General features: G+C 33.8%; 1 protein-coding gene across 1 annotated transcript in view; it reads left to right on the top strand.

Annotated features, from left to right (window-relative positions):
- LOC133172180 (L-fucose kinase-like) overlaps nucleotides 1-22,570 on the top strand; it is a 71,719-nt gene that overhangs the window by 6,371 nt on the left and 42,778 nt on the right. The window contains exons 6-13 of the mRNA XM_061307018.1: nucleotides 939-1,033; nucleotides 6,658-6,738; nucleotides 8,290-8,409; nucleotides 10,311-10,485; nucleotides 15,503-15,642; nucleotides 17,929-18,090; nucleotides 19,906-20,019; nucleotides 20,394-20,495. Coding sequence (XP_061163002.1) covers nucleotides 939-1,033; nucleotides 6,658-6,738; nucleotides 8,290-8,409; nucleotides 10,311-10,485; nucleotides 15,503-15,642; nucleotides 17,929-18,090; nucleotides 19,906-20,019; nucleotides 20,394-20,495 — 989 coding nt within the window. The remainder of the gene's footprint in view (nucleotides 1-938; nucleotides 1,034-6,657; nucleotides 6,739-8,289; nucleotides 8,410-10,310; nucleotides 10,486-15,502; nucleotides 15,643-17,928; nucleotides 18,091-19,905; nucleotides 20,020-20,393; nucleotides 20,496-22,570) is intronic.

Below are 22,570 nucleotides of genomic sequence, written 5' to 3'. Positions count from 1 at the left end.
CATAGGAAAAGGGTCTATTCAAGAAATCTTCTGGCCCCATGCCTTTGATATTTGTTTGGTTTTACTTGTAAAGGGTATTTTAAATTCATATCTGTAGCAAGAATACACGAATAGACAGTTATCGCAAGATATCACTGATTTATATTATGGAAAGTAATGAACATTTTATAAAACTTTAATTTATGTTTTTTTTCAGGACTCTTAAGTCCATCTATTCTTTCCTGTCTTCATGGAGTACTAAAAATATGACAGATACTAATAATATATATAAATGAAAAATTTTTTAACAAAATTGTCAGATTTTTAAATGACTGTGTTTAAAATTTAAAGGGCATATATTTGATACTTTTTCTTAATTGCATTTGTTAGACCCCCTCTTAAAGAACTTCCCTTTATCGTAACATCACAAACACACTATTACGACGTCCATCTACCTATAGGTCTGAAAAATCATTAAAGAATCAGTTCTTTAAAATTGTAATTAGAAATTTTAACCTGTGATTACTTAATTTCATTATATTTGATAAATTATATGAAAATAGTTGCTTTAAAAGCATAAATATGCTTAATTTTACTATGCTGTGCAAAGTATTGTGCAATGAAAACCCCAGTCGGCCCCCTTAACAATGAAATTGTGGTTATGTGACGAATCTGTTTTTATACAGATTTAAATACGTATTGTTCAAATAGTATTATGTTGGGAGAAATATGTGCAAATGTAAATCTTTCAGGCTTTTTCTTCATTGATTTTTTACTAAATTAACAATGTTAAGGTCAAAAGTCAAGGTTATTCATACACCAATTTTTGACTTGCAGTAAGGGGCCTATATATGTCATTTGAATATTTTAAAGTTAATGATTATATTTGATTTTTACCATATTTTAATAATGCCTATTTTATTATTATGATGTAATTGTTGTGGTATTCATTCCTATAGATATTCAGTGGAAGAGTTGTGATGCGTGTGCTATCACTGTCCCTGCTACACCACAGTACTGTAAACATCATGGCGTCTATAAGATTGATAAAGAGGTAAAGCACAAAAATACAGTACTGTAAACATCATGCAGTCTATAAGATTGATAAAGAGGTAATTGGTACAAAATACATAACTGTAAACATCACGGAGTCTATAAGATTGATAAAGAGGTAAAGCACAAAATACAGAACTGTAAACAACATGTAGTCTATGAGATTGATAAAGAGGCAAAACACAAAATACAGTACTGTAAACATTAAGGAGCCCATAAGATTGATAGATAAAACACAAAATACACTACTGTAAACATTAAGGAGCCCATAAGATTGATAGAGAAGTAAAACACAAAATACAGTACTGTAAACATCACAGAGTCTATAAGATTGATAGAGAAGTAAAACACAAAATACACTACTGTAAACATTAAGAAGCCCATAAGATTGATAGAGAAGTAAAACACAAAATACAGTACTGTAAACATCACAGTCTATAAGATTGATAGAGAAGTAAAACACAAAATACACTACTGTAAACATCACAGAGTCTATAAGATTGATAGAGAAGTAAAACACAAAATACACTACTGTAAACATTAAGGAGCCCATAAGATTGATAGGTAAAACACAAAATACACTACTGTAAACATTAAGGAGCCCATAAGATTGATAGGTAAAACACAAAATACACTACTGTAAACATTAAGGAGCCCATAAGATTGATAAGTAAAACACAAAATACACTACTGTAAACATTAAGGAGCCCATAAGATTGATAGAGAAGTAAAACACAAAATACACTACTGTAAACATCACAGTCTATAAGATTGATAGAGAAGTAAAACACAAAATACACTACTGTAAACATCACAGAGTCTATAAGATTGATAGAGAAGTAAAACACAAAATACAGTATTGTAAACATCATGTAGTCTTTAAGATTGAAAGAGTCTATAGGATTGATGAAGGGGTAAAATGTAAAATAAATATATAGTCTCTAGCATTCAGTTGTGCCTAGTTGTATATCATGTCTGCTGATATTGTGCACAGGGGCTTATTGTAAAAAAGAAAGTAAAAAAGTGTTAAAAAAAAAAAGAAGTATTTATTAAGAAAATCATAAACCAACTACACTATATAATAGTTGGTAAATGATTTTTTTTGAATAAATATTTTTTAAACTCCAGGAGCAAACCCCTGTGTAATGTGTGTGTGTGTATGCTTAGTATACTTTTGTGAGATTTTACTCTGAATTTTATTTATAATAGAAAAGAAATATTCACTATTTCATTTATAGAGAAAAAATCTGCTTCAACATATTTTAGAAATATAGTCAAACCTCATTATCTCGAATTGGTGGGACAGAGAAAAAAACTTCAAAATATCCGAGAATTTGAGATATCGGGAAAAAATACTTAAAGAATAAGTGGTTGGGACTTCCAACTAACTTCTACATATCCATGGTATTTGAGATATCAGTGTTTGAGATACCAAAGTTCAACTGTAGTGTTAATCAATTGTGGATACTTAAAAAAAAAATCCTAAAATTTAGCAAACTTTATTGCTCAAAACTTTTTTTGAAAATCTCTATTCCACACTTTATGCACCCAAATCTGTGATAAATAGAAAAAGAAACGACCAGTATTTATATTATGAATGACTGCCTCTCATTGAACATAAGGACTCTGAAATGAACATCTCTTGTGATTCATTATCCAGAAAACTATTTGGTAAAATGATTCTGATTCTTTGCACACATTTTCTGAAGAAGAAATTAAGAAAATGCTGGAATTTCTGATTTACAATATCTACATGTTTGTAATCTTTGGAGATCACTTTTTCCAATATTCTGTTGGAATTTCCATGGGGATAAATGAAAGTTTTCTTCATTTTCATTTAGATGTAAAGGACAATAAGTTTTAAGAATGTAGGAGTCATCGTTTGAGAGTCATTTAAAACTTCAAATACAAGTAGTTACACAATGGACATAGAGTATGAAATATTGCAAATATATAATAGAAATATTTTTTCAAGGAATTTAAAGAAGTTTATCATTAATAATGATTTGATATAAAATTAGCAGGTAATGGGAAGTTAATTTACCAACATTTGGCTTGGGTTTGAGTCATATGGATTACAATCGTATGGGCTGTGTACGTAAGCATATTGCTGGCACCTCTGGTTAACCATATATATGGCTGCTGCATTTGTGGAAGATCTCGCAATTCTTTTACAGTTTGGTTTAGATCTATAACTTTTCTTAAAGCTTGAAAGGATATCAACAATTAATTGTCAAATTATTGATTCATATAAGTCAATGAAAAAGTGGGTGTGACCGTGACTGAATATTATGCAATTCATGTGATCTGAGGGCTCAGAGAGCTTATTTGAAAATGGACCATATTCCAAGAACCCCTTGACTAATATTTGTCAAATGACACTGTTAAAAAATTTTTTGTCAAATTTGTGACAGTGTTATTAAGAAAAGAGGAGTGACTCTTACATTTAGACTGAGGAGATAAAATTGAGAGTAATAAACAAAAGTAGTGGTTCCTTAAAAACCTTCTGCTCAAATACCAATGATTAAAATTTCACCAAAATCCCACATAAGTATAAAGTACGGTAAGTTGAAAATAGATATTCCTTAAAGACATCACCCTGGGGCTCGGGGTTTGATCTCAAAGAATTTTTAACTTCAGAATAGGTCATGATTTATTATATGCACACTATTATATGTATACTATGTACACTAACTAGAAAAAAATATGATGTGAAATTTGCCTTACTTATAGATAACACTTGTCAAAGTGAGCTTTGTAATCTTTGATTACCTATGATTTTTTGTCTTATAAATTCTCAGTCCTCTTAATTGAAATGTGATGTATTTTTAGGTCACATGAGTTTACTCAGGTGACCTATTGCTAGATCTGTTTGTGTCCGTCGTGCGTTAACATTTGAACATTTTCAGCTTCTTCTCTGGAACCACTGAACCAATTTCAACCAAATTTGGCATATAGCATCTGTGGGTGCAGGGGAGTAAATATTGTGAAATTCATGACCCCTACCCCCCTGGTGCCAGAGGGATAGGGCTAAAACTATCAAAATTAATGCAATCTTTAAAAATCTTCTTCTTTACTCCTGGACATCAAGCAGTCAAACTGTTGGCATGATTGTAATAAGCATTTAGGCCTCTACCAAAATTGTGAAATTCATGGCCCCAGGGGCAGGGGTTCTGGTGCTAGGGTGGGGCTATATAGGTCATATAGTGAAAGTGCATTATTTCTTTGAAAATCTTCTCTGCTCCTAGGTATTAAATAAAATTACTAAGTACAAAGTTATGAAGAGCAAGAGTGCCTCTTCCAAAATTGTGAATTTCATGGGCCTAGGGTGAGGGGTCCTGGTGTTAGGGTGGGGCTCTATTGATTATATAGTGAAAATGCATCAATTCTTTGAAAATCTTCTTCTCTGCTCCTGGGTATTAAATAAAGTAACTAAGTACATAGTTATGATGAGCAAGAGTGCCTCTTCCAAAATTGTGAATTTCATGGCCCCAGGGTGAGGGGTCCTGGTGGTAGGATGGGGTTCTATTGATTTTATAGTGAAAATGCAATAATTCTTTGAAAATCATCTTCTCTGCTCCTGGGTATTAAATAAAGTAACTACGAACATAGTTATGCTGAGCATGGTTGCCTTTTCAGAAATTGTGACTTTCATAGCCCCTGGATCAGGGGTTCTGGGTAAGGGGGAGGGACTTTAATGATTGCATAGTAAAAATGCAATAATTTTTTGACAATCTTCTCCTTTTCTTCTGTGTATTAAGCCAATGAACTACGAGTATAGTAATGATGAGTAAGGGTGCCTCTTCCAAGATTGTGAAATTCATGGCCCCAGGGTCAGGGGTTCTGGTGTTAGGGCAGGGCTCTGTTGAATATGTAGTGAAAATGCATTATTTCTTTAAAAATCTTCTTTGAACTGGGGTATTTAGCAAACAAACTGAATGCACAGTTATGATGAGTAAGGATGTCTCTTCCAAAATTGTGAATTTCATGGCCCCTTGGTCAGGGTTCTGGTGTTAGGGCTGGGCTCTAATGATTACATTGTAAAAAATGCAATAATTCTTTGAAAATCTTCTCCTTTTCTCCTGGGTATTAAGCTGATGAACTAAGAGTATAGTTATGATATGTAAGAGTGCCTCTTCCAAAATTGTGAATTTTATGTCCCCTGGTTCAAGGTTCTGGTGTTAGGGCAGGGCTCTGGTGTTAGGGCAGGGCTCATGGCAAAGTTGATACATGATACTCAGGTGACCTATAAGGCCCGTGGGCCTCTTGTTTAGCTCACTGGAGCCGAAAGGCTCAAATGAGCTTTTCTGATCACAGTTTGTCCAGCGTCCATCTGTCTGTCCATCCGTCTGTCTGTCTGTAAACTTTTCACATTTTCGACTTCTTCTCAAGAACCACTTGGCCAGTTTCAACCAAACTTGCCACAAAGTACCCTTTGGTGAAGGGGATTCAAGTTTTTTCAAATGAAAGGCCACACAGTCTTTCAAGGGGAGATAATTATGAATTAGTGAAAAATTAATGACATCTTTTAAAAATCTTCTCAAGAATCACTTGGCCAGGAAATCTGAAACTTATGTGGAAACATCCTCAGGTAGTATAGATTCACGTTTGTTCAAATCATGATCCCAGGGGGTAGGGTAAGGCCACAATGGGCTATTGAGGTTTTACATAGGAATACATAGGAAAATTCTTTAAAAATCTTCTCAAGAACAGCAAAGCCATGATTGATCATATTTTAATGGATGCTTCCTTGGTTAGTGTAGATTCAAATATGTTCAAATCATGACCCCTGGAGGTAGGGTGGGGCCACAATGGCAATTCAAGTTTTACATAGGAATACGTAGGAAAAATCTTTTAAAATCTTCTTCTCAAGAACAACAAAGCCATGATTGGTCATATAGATATGGAAACATCCTCAGGTAGTGTTGATTCAAGTTTGTTCAAATCATGACCCCCAGGGGTAAGGTGGAGCCACGATGAGTTTCAAAATTTTACAAAGGAATATATAGGAAAAATCTTTAAAAAATCTTCTTCTCAAGAATAGTAAAGCCATGAGAAATCATACAGAAGCATTCTAAGGTAGTGTAGATATACCGGTAATTTATCAAAATCATGACCCCTGAGGTAAGGGTGGTGCCCACAATAGAAAATCAATTTCGTATAGGGAAAAAATCTTTAAAAATCTTCAAAAGCCATGATTAATCAAAGAAATATGAAAGCATCCTCAGTATTGAAAAAAAAGTATGCCCCCCCCCCCCCTTTCTGAGAGTAGGTTTGGGCCAATTATATATTTAAACTTTTCAATACTGAACTGATTTCTGCTTTACCGAACAAAAGTGCTCAGGTGAGGGATGTTGCCCATATTAAATATATTTGTGTGTTTTATTTATTATCTGGATTTAGTGCCTGTGAAATTTGAGGGAATTTTTGCATTTCTAAAATTCTAAGTGAGGAACTTTTTACAACTGGAGACACCCCCTCTCCAAATAATAAAATAAATTATATTTTTTATCCCCTCCCAATAAAGTGTAATTTTGGAATCAATATGTTCTCTTGCATGGGGATGCTCCACTTTGCGATACCTTTGTTTCACATTATAATTTAGTCTTTTTCTGAAATTTTCAGGGATATGTGGAAAATATTCTGTATCAGAAGGATGTAGGCAGTTTGGAAGATTGTGAAATTAAGGGAGGAAAGGTTCCAGTGGTGAGTCATAGTATCTCGGTTAAAACTAATTAATAACAATAATTAACACATCCAATCTTGTGTAACTTGAAAAAAAATATTACCTGGTACATGAAAAAGGAGTGGTGAAGAACATAAGTAAATGAAAGACCCAACCTTTTGCTCAGCTCAAGGGCTATAATTGTGTTTATCCTGCCTCTGATAAAAATCTTGAAACTTCACTGGTCGAGAAGAATACTGTATTAAACCATATTACGCTGCCTACCGACATTTTATTGTTAATGTACCTCCTCTACGTGACCTACCCACCGCACATCAAATCAGTATGCCCCCTCCATGTGCCATACTGTCCAGTCACATTCAATATGTTGTTTTCATTTGAACATGCAAGGAGCCTAATAACTGATGTCACATTTAAGCATCAAACAATGTCACAATGTAAATTATTGTTATGAAATAGTTTGCTTAACTGAGAAAAAATAAACTTTTAAAAAAATCTTTGACAGGATAAATTCCTTATGTAGGCACTTAGAGGGATAATACGGAAATATATGGGGTCCTTGAAAAATGCATATTGGGCTTGGCTCACACCTCACCCAGTATGCATTTTTTCAAAGAACCCATATATTTTCTTATTATACCTCATTATAATTATTGTACACAACGCGTTATCTGATTGGTTCTAGATTATCACATGATCGGGCCATAAAACTTCATATTTCATGGTCATCGGCATGCTTTTCATCATATCCCCCCTCTTCGGATACCTAGTGCATTTTCCCGCAATAGTTATCGTTTGTTGAAAGAAAACTCCTAAGAGTAGTAGACGTCACAATAGCCTGGTTTATGTCACAAAATTGATGATTAGTGATGTGTCAAAGGGTTTCAGTAACTTTACGTTAAAAATAAAAGTGAATTTGAGAGCGGTGCCGAATTTGAAAGTTTATGTTTATTTCAAAGTTTTTGCTTGTTTCTGTATAATAAACAATTCATTGCATGAATGTTCGGGAAACATGAAGATTTATTCAGCCAAGAAATATCATATTCCCCTCGGGGAATATGATATTTCTTGGCTGAATAAATCTTCATATTTCCCTCACTATCATGCAATAAATGTATAATATTACCCTTCTAAGTGTCTACATAACTAATAATGTCTGATTAGCTAGAAAGTATTGCTTTGAAACATAATTATTCCATATAGAGTTGAGCTTGTGTATCTTCATTTTTTCTTTAACAATCAGAAAGCATTAAATGAAAATACAGCCAAATCTTGTTATCTCGAACTCAATGGGACTGAGAAAAAACTTTGAGATATCCAAGGATTCGAGATATCCAGCTTAAAATACTTAAAGAATAAGGGGTTGGGACTTCCAAATCACATCGACATATCCATGGTATTCGAGATATCAGTGTATGAGATACCGAAGTTCAACTGTAATTTTTTTAGGTTGACAAAAGTTGTATATTTGACTTACTAGTAGAAATGTATCACAATCTTTGTATGTGGTTTAAACATATGTTTTTACATACACTCAGTAAGGTATATATCAGGTCTGTTTTTTTCTGCAGGTGTGTTCTGTGGTGTTCTTTAATCACATTATTGCTCAGAAGTTACTGGCCTTCCATGTCAAGCCACCACTAGATGCCTGTACATATATGGGTTTGGACAGCGGAGAACCCCCAATACAGGTACGTCATAGATAATCAGTGTACCGTTACAGACTGGAGAACCCCCATATAGGTAAGTCATAGATGTACAGTGTACTAACACAGACTAGAGAACCCCCTATACAGGTACATCATAGATATACAGTGTACCATTACAGACGGGGGAACCCCCCAGGGGCGTAGCTTCCATTGTGGCAATGAGGCAACTGCCTCACTAGATTTTTTCAGCACATCCGCCTTAAACAAATCTATAAAATGTTGTACTTTCATATCAATATGTTCTGGATCAAAATTCATGAGATCGGGCTCTTTCAAAGTAGTTTATGTGGAAAAAATAAAAACCTTAGAAGTTTGAATAAAGAATTTTATGCACTCTACTAAATACTTTTGAAATATGAAGTATCATATGTACGCTGAAGTCTTCAATAATGAAACCAGTAAAATTACGAAATTTCTGTCCAGGACAAGTATGTTTTTTACATTCAACACTCCCAAATTCATTTTCCGTCGGGGGGTTTTGCCCCTCCCCCCCCCCCCCCCCCCCCCCCCGAACCTCCCACCAGGGCTCCGCCCTGGACCGGCCCCCAGACCCCCGGCCACAATAGTTGTGCCTCACTAGAATTTTAAGTCAAGCTACGCCCCTGCCCCCTATATAGGTAAGTCATAGATGTACAGTGTACTAACACAGACTAGAGAACCCCCTATACAGGTACGTCATAGATAATCAGTGTACCGTTACAGACTGGAGAACCCCCATATAGGTAAGTCATAGATGTACAGTGTACTAACACAGACTAGAGAACCCCCAATACAGGTACGTCATAGATATACAGTGTACCATTACAGACTGGAGAACCCCCATATAGGTAAGTCATAGATGTACAGTGTACTAACACAGACTAGAGAACCCCCTATACAGGTACGTCATAGATAATCAGTGTACCGTTACAGACTGGAGAACCCCCATATAGGTAAGTCATAGATGTACAGTGTACTAACACAGACTAGAGAACCCCCAATACAGGTACGTCATAGATAATCAGTGTACCATTACAGACTGGAGAACCCCCATATAGGTAAGTCATAGATGTACAGTGTACTAACACAGACTAGAGAACCCCCTATACAGGTACGTCATAGATATACTGTGTACCATTACAGACGGGGGAACCCCCATATAGGTAAGTCATAGATATACAGTGTACCAACACAGGCTAGGGAACCCCCTATACAGGTACGTCATAGATATACAGTGTACCTTTACAGAAGGGGGAACCCCCTATACAGGTAAGTCATAGATGTACACCAACACAGACTGGAGAACTCCTTATACAGATAAGTCATAGATGTACACCAACACAGACTGGAGAACCCCCTATACAGATAAGTCATAGATGTACACCAACACAGACTGGGGAACCCCCTATACAGTAAGTCATAGATGTACACCAACACAGACTGGAGAACCCCCTATACAGTAAGTCATAGATGTACACCAACACAGACTGGAGAACCCCCTATACAGATAAGTCATAGATGTGGACAACATGGACTACATAGAAGTACTAAAAAATGCTCGTCTTCTTTTAACAGAATAAAGCCAGACCAGATAAATTAACTGAAATATTATGGCACGGACACCATATACAGTGAAATCTGTTATGATTTTCAGTAATGATTTGGTGCCTGTTTAAAAAATGTAGAATTATTGGAAACTGGTGTTATTTCCCTTTTTTCTTTGTGAAACATCCCAGATGCAAATAATTTTCCCAAAACTATTGTTAATAATATGTATAGTAAATTAAAATGATAAAATATAATGCAATAAAATTATGACATTATTTTTGGGAGAAAAATGTTGCACAGGATTTACCAATAATATAAATGAGAAAAAAATTTGATTCATTATTCTTAATTTTCAGTTGTCTTTGTTCTTTGATGTCATGTTACCAATGGCAACAGGAGTTACAGAGATGGACTTTGTCAATGGAAAATGGAGTAGAAGTGGCACACCTGATGACCTTGACACTCAGAGAAGGATGAAGAAGGCAAGGTCATTGCTGTGGAAGGAACTGGGAGAATATAAAATGTGGGCATGTAAGTACAGTAAAACTAGGTTATGAGAAGTTCTGGGGACCTGTGAATTTAATTTTCTACATCTGTTATTTGTATAACAAATTCCTGAAAGAATACATAGCGAATTCACAAGATTTTTTCATTCAAGTATGAACACAAATGTATTTGGGGAAGTATAAAATACAACATATGCCTTGGAGTTCTAAAGTTTTCAGATGAATTGAGTTTCAAATATAAAAACTTACAAAATTAATGTTAGTTCAATATTTCAAAAAATTTAGATCTTTGAAAATTTGCTATAAAAGATGTAAATTTTGTTATTTTTAACTTCTAGGGGACACAAAATCAGTTCACTATAACCATAAATTTTGCTATATTCCAGTTCATTATATCTGTAAATTTTTACAAGTATCTGTTAAGAATTTTGCCAGGCATTGCAAAAAACATTGCTATATCCTTAAATTCACTATATCCGTGTTTATACTAAATGAATTTTACTGTATTTTCTACAACTATTTCATGAAAGTAAGATTTAGTCACCAAAGAAAATTCATGTAACTGAGAAGGGTAAATAAATCTTTGGAAGCCCAAAACGTTTATAAAATACTGAAATAAATATTATTTTTGAGAATTTTTTTTGCACAAAACTTCACGAGGTTATGATTAATACACAAAGTAAATTAGTTATAAGTAATACTAAGAGGTAAATCTTCTTTATTTATTTGTTAAGAATAAAATGTAAGAACTATTTTAAGATTCATCACCCTTTTCTTCCTCTACAGAATTTTGATTTAATACTAATCCTTTTCTATAAAAAAAAAAAATTGAATTTAGGATTAAATACACAAATTTTAGCATTGACAAACTTACAAATTTTATGAAGAAGTTTGTGTAATACTGTAAACCAACTATTATTCATGTCAACTTTTATTCGCTATTTGTCAGTTTGAAATCAAACTGCAATGATTAATTTTCACAACTGAGCAAACATTCTCTACAAATACAAAGCAAAATAAATGGTTTGTGGCTATTAATATTTGTGAGTTAAAGTAGGTCGCGAAATTCACGGATATTTCTCGCATATGAATAAAAGTTGGTTTACAGTAGTCATTTAGTAAGAGTTATCTCTCTTATCAGACAGTCAATGAACCTTAAAAAGTTAAACAAAAAAAAAATTCAAGTTCACATTAAAATTCAAATATGCATGCCCAATCAATCCAATATAATTGTGCTTTACATATAATATTACTCTGTAATTAATTTGTTATTTCCAAGATAATTATAGTTAAAATCATTCTATTAATAACAATGCATAAAGTAAAGTAATTCCTAAAAAATTAATTTCATACACAAGCTGACATCTGACTGTATCATTTTTTTGTCTTGAAAGTGCATGAATTTTTATGCCTCACCATGAATATGGCTGGGAATATAGTGGTTGTCATGTCCTTTGTCTGTCCCTCCATCTTTCCCTTTTTATCAAACTTCAATGCTGGTACATTTTGATGAAAACTATTCAACTGCATCAACATTTTTTGACTTTGATCTTCCTTTTGACCTTGACCTCACTTTTATTAAATTTGCAATTAGCTCAGTTTTGAAGAAAGTACTCAAGAATAATGTATTTATTAAATTCGTATGCTGATGTGTATTGGTGAGAGCTATTCAATTGCCATAAAATATTTTGACCTTGACCTTCTCTATGACTTGATCTTACTATTCTTAAAGTTTTGTTAGCTCAATTTCAAAGAAATTATTCAAGGTATTTTTATCACTGATACATACTGGTGAAAACTTATCAACTGTGTCCAATTTTTATTTTACCTTGACCTTCCTATGACCTTTGACTTCACTATTTGTCGTGTTTAAAACTCAGATTCAATGAAACTATTCAAGATATTTTTATGAACTTCATACATAAATACAAATTGTTGAGAGCTATTCAACTGTGTAATAATTTTCTTCCCTGTGACCTTGACCCCACTATTCCTCATTTACCCTAATCTTAAACAAAAAAGCAAGGTACATTTCTTTTCATGTTGCATTACTGATGAAACCTGGTAGGAGCACTTATGTCCTTATATCTTTTAACTGGTTTTGTGAAATGAACGGTTTTATTCATCTGTTTCATGGGATTTCATGACAGTCAAAAACACCAAGGAATTTATGAATGTCATGGAAATATAGAACACAGTGAAGAATCGGTCCAGTGTATATGCCAGCAGTTCCCAGTCATTCATTTTTCTAGTGTTAGCAGAATCATCTGTTTTTACATCTTCCTCATCATTTCTGTCATCTGATTTGTAGCTGTTATTTCTCATTTTTGGCAGAGTTCCCTCGGTTTCTGTGCATGTAGGTAGATGATTATCAAACACAGTGTTGAGTATAACGAAACTTTTATGGCTTTTTCTGCTTTTACTCAGCTCATCCCATGTGACACCTGGAGGCAACTGAACCTTGTCTCCATTTTTTGGTTGATATGTATGATATGGAAGGTTTCTTTCTTTGACCAACATTATTTTTCCCAGCCATTCTATGAAGATTATTCTTACCCACCTGTGCATTTTCTTTCCACTAAGGTCATTATAGTAAATATACATCACTACTGCAGACATGACACAGGACACACTGCTTAAAATCATACTGATGGAAAAGTAAATGGCAATTCTGGGGAAAGTTTCAGAGGTGGATGGGAACTGATCCTGTACCAGAAGCAAAAATACCACAAGGGCTAGCATTATTGTTGTGTGAAAGGAGATCTTCTCACCAGAGATGGAAGGAAGGGCAAAGCCAGCACAGGATATGATGGTGATGATGAAAAATGGGACTGCAATAGTGGCCATGAAAAATACCGGCCTTCTCCTCATTTTAATTGTGAAACTAACTTTTGAGAAGTTCCCTCCACAACATGGATAGTTTTCTATGGTATGTGAGACTGGTACTTCTTTAACAAGGAACTCCTGGCTGTCTAAGAAACTAGAAAGTTCCCCATACATTGATTCAGGTTCTAGAACAACATCATCAGAAATATAAATCCAGGGCATAAATGTTATTCCACACTTCTGAATGTCGTAAGGATAATATTTCAAGTCCATTGAACACGCGGTGGGCACCACTGTGGGAAAATTATAATGGACAGTTCCGTTGCTATAAACAAGTGCTCTGTATTCCTTCATGTCTGGCATGTTAGCAATATTATCCACACCCTCCAGAAGTGTTATGTCAGGAATCCATAAGTCATCATATGGAACCACAAGCCTTGAGATACCACAATATGTAGATGGGTCCCAAACCAGGTTACAGTCAAACCAAGTTAACCTGATCCATAGTCGGACCTTGACAATTTCTTGTTGTTCAAAGACATCCACAATTTCTCTCGGGGCTAGCTGGATGGACACATTTACTGGATAGCTGGTACACCTGGGAATTATTCTCTTGTCATAATTATCGAGCATATCTTTGTACATTTTTTCCCGCTTCTTATGGAAATCATTATTTTCTGTCAGACAACCTATTCTTCCATCAATACATCTAGATAACAGGAAAAATGTTAAGATAACTTTCACCATTTTGTTGGAGAAACCCATCTCTCTGCAGTTCTACAACATATGGCAGATAAATTTTAGAACATTAATTTTTATGAATGAAATTATTTTAATGGTCCTAAATAAAGATTCTCGCATTTTAAACCTTGAATTGCTTTCCTCTTCAGTTTATTAATGACATGTAGTGGGTAGCGAGACATCTGTAGAGTGCACTGTCAAGCACAGCCAGGTGGCAAAAAGGAAGTTTTCTGAAAAGCTGGTAATTTTAGACTTGTATGTTCTCATGAGTCAATAGTTTGGGTTCTCATGAGTCAATAGTTTGGGTAATTGTGTTTTAGGACTGGAATTTGAATTTAAATTGATAAATAATTTTTCCTCCAAAAACTTGCCAGTGTTTGGTTCTGTTTATTATTTTGCGTATAGTACTTCCTTATCATTAATTAGTTTCTCTGTAGTACAATTGTACCGGTACTTCCTAAATGTGCCATTTGTGGGAATTAAAGCTTGTTGAAAGAAGAGTCAATTTAAATATTTCATGGATATGAATTAATTCATATGATTGATTTTGAAATGATTTTAGAGATATTTAATAATGTGCTTTTAAAATTATTTTATTGTGCCTTCATTTGATTTGATTAAATAGTAATTCAATTTGATTGTCTATAATCTGCAGCAGATTTTTTTTTTTTTTGAAAATAAATCTGTTTTAGTGAATCAAATAGATTTCATGCATTTAGGATAAGAGAAATCCTAAAAAAAATGTTAGAATAATTGTGATAAATGTGCAATGCTACAAATTGAAAACAAATAGCATCTAGGCAGTATAATTTTGTAACAGAAATAAATTACTAAATACATTACACAAAATCAAAGTTCCTCTTAAAGTTATTATAATTTGAAGGTTAGGTAAAGTACTGCTATAAGGTAATGAGTATGATTTTGTGAATTTTCTTTAATAATTAAATACAAGCCTATGTTGTTAAATTGATAATGACTTGAGCATATATATTTGAATTCCATATTGAACTTAAATTTAAAAAAAAAAAAAAAAATTTAATTCAATGGCAATTGGATAATTTTTAGTAACTGGTTAGTTGTAAATTTTTCCAACAGAGTAACCAGTTAATCAAAGAGATAAGACTAGTTTGTAAATTATTCAATTAAGATATAAGATACCATTTTTAAAGTTTCATTGGGATATGACATGAAGTTGGTCATGTGATCAAATCCTATAATGCCCGAAGGGCATTATAGAAAATATGATCACATACCAACTTCATGTCATATCCCAGTGAAACTCTAACAAATGATATTTTATTTCTTACATTTATATTTTTATTTTTATTCGTCTTGCAATGAAAAATGCACTATTAAGACTTTGTTATAATAATGCAACATAACGTACATGTACGACGTCATATTTGCGGTTTGCTCTCCATGCTTTTATTTTGGCAATCTTTACAATTCTTTTAATAGTTTTGTGTTTTTTTTAGGCTTGGTAGAGTCTGGACAGTTCCATTATCTGTCAGGGGAGGCCCAGGATCACAAGAAGCTCATTCAGAATTGTCCCTATCAGAATAATTTTCCAGAAGCTACATTTTCCTGGTCAAACAGGACACATTCTTATGTTGAGGTACGCTAATTGCATACTTTACAACAATCAAAATGTTGATATAAGTAGTTAATACAACCTACTTTAACAGTAATGTCTAATAACCATCTTTTACAGTGGTGTATTTTAACCTACTTTTACAGTATTGTACATGTATTACAAGTAAGCTAACTTTCATAGTGTACATACAGTGTAACACATATATAGCAAATACAAAAATGGTGATTGCCTAATGTCTTATGTCAGAAACTTGATAATGAAGATAATAAAATATAAACTGGTTAGAGGTCTAAGCATTGGTTTAAGTGTTAATTTATTTCCTCCCAAGAGACTTCTGCAAGAAAGTGTCGGCTAAATAAATGTCTAAACCACATCTCCTTGAACAAGATCACAAAGTTGAGGTGGCTCTAGTCTAGACAATTAGTTACCTTTAATGAACTATCATAATATTTTTAAAACTTATGAATCTTTTTAAATGATACAGTATTATATGCTATGCATGCAAGTATATTTTAAGAAAAATGCTTTGTAAATGTTTTCTTTCAAAGTAAGGATAATATTAACATCATGCAGTTGTGAAAAATTAATTTTACCTTTTTCACCTATATTGTTTTTATGCCCCGCCATGAATATGGCCGGGGCATATAGTGTTTGTCATGTCTGTCTTCCGTCCTTCCGTCCTTCCGTCTGTCCTTCCGTCACACTTTGCGTTTAGCTCTGTTCAAAGCTCAGTTTCAAAGAAACTATCCAAGATATTTTTATCAAACTTCATGTGCTGATAGATATTGATGAGAGCTATGCAACTGCATCAACATTTTTTGACTTTGACCTTTCCTTTGACCTTGACCTCACTTTTCTTAAATTAGTGTTTAGCTCAGTTTTAAAGATACCATTCAAGATAGTGTAATCAAACTTCATATGTTGATACATACTGATGTAAGCTATTCAACTACATCAACATTTTTTGACCTTGACCTTTCTTTTGACCTTGACCTCACTTTTCTTAAATTAGTGTTTAGCTCAGTTTTAAAGATATCATTCAAGATAGTGTAATCAAACTTCATATATTGATAAATACTGATGTAAGTTACTCAACTGCATCAACAAGTTTTGACCTTGACCTTTCTTTTGACCTTGACCTCACTTTTCTTAAATTAGTGTTTAGCTCAGTTTTTAATGAAACCATTCAAGATATTTTTAACAAACTTCATATGCTGATACATACTGATGAGAGCTATTCAACTGCATCAATATTTTTTACCTTGACCTTTCCTTTGACCTTGACCTCACTTTTCTTAAATAAGGTTTTAGCTCAGTTTTAAAGATACCATTCAAGATAATGTTATCAAACTTCATATGCTGATACATACTGATGAGAGTTATTCAACTGCATCAACATTTTTTGACCTTGACCTTTCCTTTGACCTTGACCTCACTTTTCTTAAATTAGTGTCAAACTTTGTATGCTGATACATACTGATGAGAGCTATTCAACTGCATCAATATTTTTTGACTTTGACCTTTCCTTTGACCTTGACCTCACTTTTCTTAAATTAGTGTTTAGCTCAGTTTTAAAACCATTCATAATATTTTTTATCAAATTTCATATGCTAATACTTACTGATGTAACCTTTTCAACTGCATAAACAATTTTTGACCTTGACCTTTCATTTGATCTTGACCTCACTTTTCTTAAATTTGTGTCAAACTTCATATGCTGAAACATACTAATGTAAGCTATTCAACTGCATCAATATATTTTTTCACCTTGACCTTTCCTTTGACCTTGACCTCACTTTTCTCAATTTGTGTTAAAATGTTGCATTACTAATATACCCTCGGCGGGGCATTCATGTCCTATGGACATATTTCTAGTTTGTAGATTAATAGTGCTAAAATTTAATGCATTTCAAACACATTGATATATAATATGTGATACTTTGGTGATATTTAAGTAGTTATTAATAATAACATGTTGGAAATGTAATTGTTATTTCAAGTCAGTCAAAATGGTTTCAGGGGGCAGTGTGGCAAACGCTCTAGGGAAATGGGTCAAATGGTGGCAACAGGGGAAAGAGGGAATGTAACTATTTTTTTATTTGCATGGAATGAAGATTTTCTATTGAAGGTTATTTGGGTTGGTGAGTTGGGGTGGGAGGCTGAGGGGGATGGGGGTTTATAGGTTTCAAAAGACTAGTATCCAGTTTGCCTGAAAACTTTATTTAGAGGAAAAGTTTGATTATATATTTTAAAGCATGTTGACTGGTGACCAGTGCTTGTTTAACATTAATCCAAAAATGGTTTCAGTCCAGCTGCAAAGTGAACGAGGACAGCACCTTGTTGAACAGTGCTTTGTATGGGAATGTGACTGTAGGAGGGAAAACTGTGGTTTCTTGTTGTAAGGTCAAAGGTCATGTTACGTTTGGCAAAGACTGCTATATAGCTGGTCTGAAAGTGGACAATTTTAAGGTAAGACACCAAGTTGTTCTGTTATGTTTGAAAAAGATAAATTTTTTTTTCATTTTTGTTTTGTTTTTTTGAAAAGAAAAACAGTTTTTAGCTCACCTGAGCAGAAAGCCCAAGTAAGCTTTTCTGATCACCCATTGTTCAGTGGTTGCCTGCGTGGCGCAGTGGTAGAGCGTCTGCTCTAGAGTCGCGGAGTAAGGAGTTGATCCTTACGTTGCAGATTTGAATCCCACTGTGGGACGTTGAGACCGGTCCTTTGGATGAGACTTATAAACCGAGGTCCCATGTCGCAGTAGATGCTGGCACAAAAAAGATCCCTCACTGCTCAGTGGCTTTGAGTGCTGAGTAGAGGTCAAAATTTGCAGCTCTCCACTGGCAAGTGGTGGCGTCTCCATATGAGTGAAAAATTCTTGAGAGGGACGTTAAACAAAAAACAAACAAACCAACAACATTGTCCAGTGTTTGTTCATCCGTCTGTAAACTTTCCACATTTTTACTTCTCAAAAACCACTGAGCCAATTTTAACCAAAGTTGGCACAAATCATCCTTGGTAAAGGGGATTCCAGATTATTCAAATGAAGGGCAAGCCCACTTCCAAGGGGAGATAATCAAGAAAAAGCAAAAATAGGGTAGGTTAGGGGTGCAACGATACACTAACCTCACGATATGATACGTATCACGGTATTCAGTTCACGATACGATACGTATCACGATACATGACAAGGTTAAAAAGTCTTTCAAGTTTGTATCGTATTTTTTTTTAAACCTTGACAGGGTTATATAAAATGTTCATATTTTTTAATAATAATTAAAATAAAATTTTGTTAACTTGAATTGGATTGTTAGGTAGATCTTTGAGTTTTGACAATTTTCTAAACCAATGATGAACATTTACAGGGAACTACGGGGACCTTTCCTAATAATCTTCCTTTTAAATTGGAATGAAAAAGGAAGACATTCATTCTTTTATTCATTTTATTTACGTAGAAAACCAATTGTCATATATCTCATGTTAACACGTTTTAGTCAACAAGACAGTGAATTTTCATCGAAATACACAGGTGATGAAATATCGTGTATCACCAAAGAATACATTTAGATCTAAAGGGTTTAACATTTGTCTTAACATCTATAACTTATAATCACATTAAGTCCTCCGTGTTAAATCTGAGGTCTGTAAGATGCTGGAGATGAGTTTAACTTCCGTAAACAAAAGAGACGATTCGGATAATTCTGGACCGATTGAACCGAACCGCGATATCAGTTTAGCGTATCGTGAATTGAACCGTGGAAAAATATACCGCGATATACCGTCAAACGGTTTATCGTTGCACCCTTAGGGTGGGTCATTAAAAAATCTTTTTCTCAAGAACCAATGAACCAGAGAAGAAGAAACTTATGCAAAAGATTCCTGAGGAAGTGTAGATTCTAAATTGTTCAAATTAAGTGGATTGATATACATGTAGTCAATTTAATTAAAATAGAGAGTTCATTTTATATGAAGCATATTTTCATCCAATGCATGGTAAATACTTTTCAATTCATGGTAAACTCTGGCTAATTCTAAAAAAATTAATTTTTTAATGATATTTTCTCAATAACTAGAATAAAATTGTGTCACAAATTCATATTTTAATCATGTAATATATGTAAAGTCCCATTTTGATAATATTTGGTTCATAGCGATATGGGTGAACTTTTTCAAGTATGAGGGTGTCCAATGCATGGTGTACTCATCGTATAAACATCTTTTGAATAACTCAGGTGAGCATTGTGGCACCCGTAGACCTGTTGTTTAAACTTTTGTTTTTCTTTCAGAAAACTATTACTATCGATGATTCTATGGTTGTTCAGTCCTTTAATGTTCACCTCAGAACTCTGGGAATTACACGAGAAATCCTCACCATTCATGGGAGATACGACAAAATTCAGGTTCTTCTTTTTTAATGAAATATTAATACAATTGTATGTGATTCTGATTACCTGTAATTGCAATAGAAAAATTATCTACACTGACTTTGTGGTCTAAAAGTAGCTTCTAGTGCCCTGTGCTTCAGCAAAAGCTGTGCTTATTCAAATCAGTTATTTGTGGCTCGAAAATAAGTTAAATAATAGGATAATTATTCAGTATCTTTATACATGTATTGTGATCAAATATAAATCTAGAATCTCAAGCCAACTTAAAACTTTTTATAACTCACTAAAATATGTAATCATTTGTTTTATTTTGATGTATAGTAAAATTGCAGCTTATCCATGTCTTTTTAAAATCAAAATGTATACAAGAAACAAACATGATTCTGTAGGTTCCATATTGGAAGAGTTCGAGCACATTCTGCAACATGCCAATGGTGGTATGGATGAACAAGACAGGAATTGTGAAGGAGGACTTGTGGAGCACAGAAGTGGTAAATACTTTCTTATCCAACATGCACTGGGACATAAATTTTATGTTGGAGTTGACAGGGTGTTGGACTACATAGTGTAAAGAACAGGGAAAATAACTAAGTGGGAATGATATGATATGTAGGTCAGAATTCACAGTGCAGTGGATTGCACATGTGTTGGATTAGATGGTATTTAATGTATGAAATTATATTTATCACTTGTTTACTCCTTTATGCAGTGGATATAGCTCACAGGAGATCATTTTCATATCCACGGTTGTGATGTCACAATGGTTCTTGCGTGAATGTGATCAAGTCAAATTTTGTTGATTTACTTATATAAAACTGTGTAAAACATGAAATAGCTACGTGCTAAACATGTGATAAAAAGAATCTCCCATGGTTTGTGGTTGTTGTGTGTTTTTATCCTCTTGCCAAGGCACTGGGATAAAAACACACAAGTCGTTGGATAAAAAATCACGTCCAACCACAAACCATGAGAGATCCTATATGTAACTACCAACAAAGTTATGGATATCATATTGTAAGTTTACTTGCAGTATCTCAAATGTTGATATATATACAGTATTATAAATCATTACATCCATGCCAGCAAAATGTATCAAGGACAAGCTGGGGATCCTGTGTTTAAGCACAGGTGAAAATGTGTCCAAAACCGTGGTAAGACATCATTGTGGACAGGAAATAGCTAAGACACATATGTTTACCCTGTTCCCCGGGGGATATCCCCTGTACTTATACCACCAAATATTCCTGGACAGAATCTCCCTTCCTGTTAGGGGCCACCAAGACTGGTAGACATATGAGACTTCAGCCCAATTTTTGTTATACCCTTTCTTTGAACAAACAGCATTAGTTCTCTGTTATGTTTAAGGGAGGGGGGGGGGAGATGCCAGCCCAGATACCATAGGAACAGTGCTAATTATAATGGAAACTGTTACTGATGTTCCCACTCCCTTATGGTGCTTCATCCCTACAAGCTTCATTAATTGGCAATACTTTTGTTTTATAAATATACACTTCATTTTCCAAAGTATTCACATGTATATAGCTGTATGAGTATTACCCAATCAGATTTCACTGCAAGTTAGTGCATTTGCATGCACATGTTTTCTAGATTTCTCACATATATCTCCTCATAGGTTCATTATATATACCCATGTCTTAAATATCAAAGAATTTAATTGAAAACTAAGAAATATATAGCCATTTAAGTATTAGCCCAATCAGAATTTAGCATACAAGCAAGCATGTAGGGAGAGGGCTAAAATAGGCTGAGCCTGTGACCCAATCCCATTCACTTTTGTGAATAAAATATTGTTTAAGTTAAAATTAAGCATATAACATTCATGTTTTATAGTACCATAATGCAAGGACCACATGACACTAAATAATACATATATCTATGTTTTAAATTGCATCCTGCTTTCTTAAAAACTAAGAAACTTATGGCCATTGGAAGTTTCAGCCAATCAAATTGCAGCATATGTACATGCATTTGTTTTAAAGAATATTTGGATATTCATGTATCACACTGTAGAACCTCATAATATATAGCTATATTTAAAATTTCAAAGCTTTTTGTCAAAAAACATATTAGGAAGTTATTGAGATTTTTGTTTCAGCCAATCAGAGCAAAGCACACAAGCACACACTCATGCTTTCAAGCTAATTCACTCATATTGTCTTGTTTACACTGCTAATTTATGTTTATATACTAATTTCAAAGCATTTCATCACAAAATATGAATTTTGAAGCTATTTCAATTATACCTATAATTTCACCCAGTGCATGCACACTCAAGTGCATGCACATGCAACAAGATGACCTTCATCTACAAAACAATCCTAACCTTAAAAAGGTGTCATCTTTGAGTAGTTTCCTGGAGCACTTGCGGACAAAAGAAAAGTAGAAAAAAGAATAATGATAAGAGGAAGCAAAGTAAAAACAATGTTCTGAAACTTTATTTAGGGAACATAATTAGATATTGATTATGTTTATAATCAGTGTTTATTTTCCAAATTCATATTATTAATCTGTATATAGTAGAATACCCCTTATGGACCTCATGTAA

This window comes from Saccostrea echinata, unplaced genomic scaffold, assembly GCF_033153115.1.
Source record: "Saccostrea echinata isolate AGI-Se365-2 ecotype Australia unplaced genomic scaffold, CSIRO_AGI_Sech_v1 ptg000054l, whole genome shotgun sequence".
In the NCBI taxonomy this organism is placed as follows: domain Eukaryota; kingdom Metazoa; phylum Mollusca; class Bivalvia; order Ostreida; family Ostreidae; genus Saccostrea; species Saccostrea echinata.
This window is presented reverse-complemented; position numbering and strand designations above follow the sequence as displayed.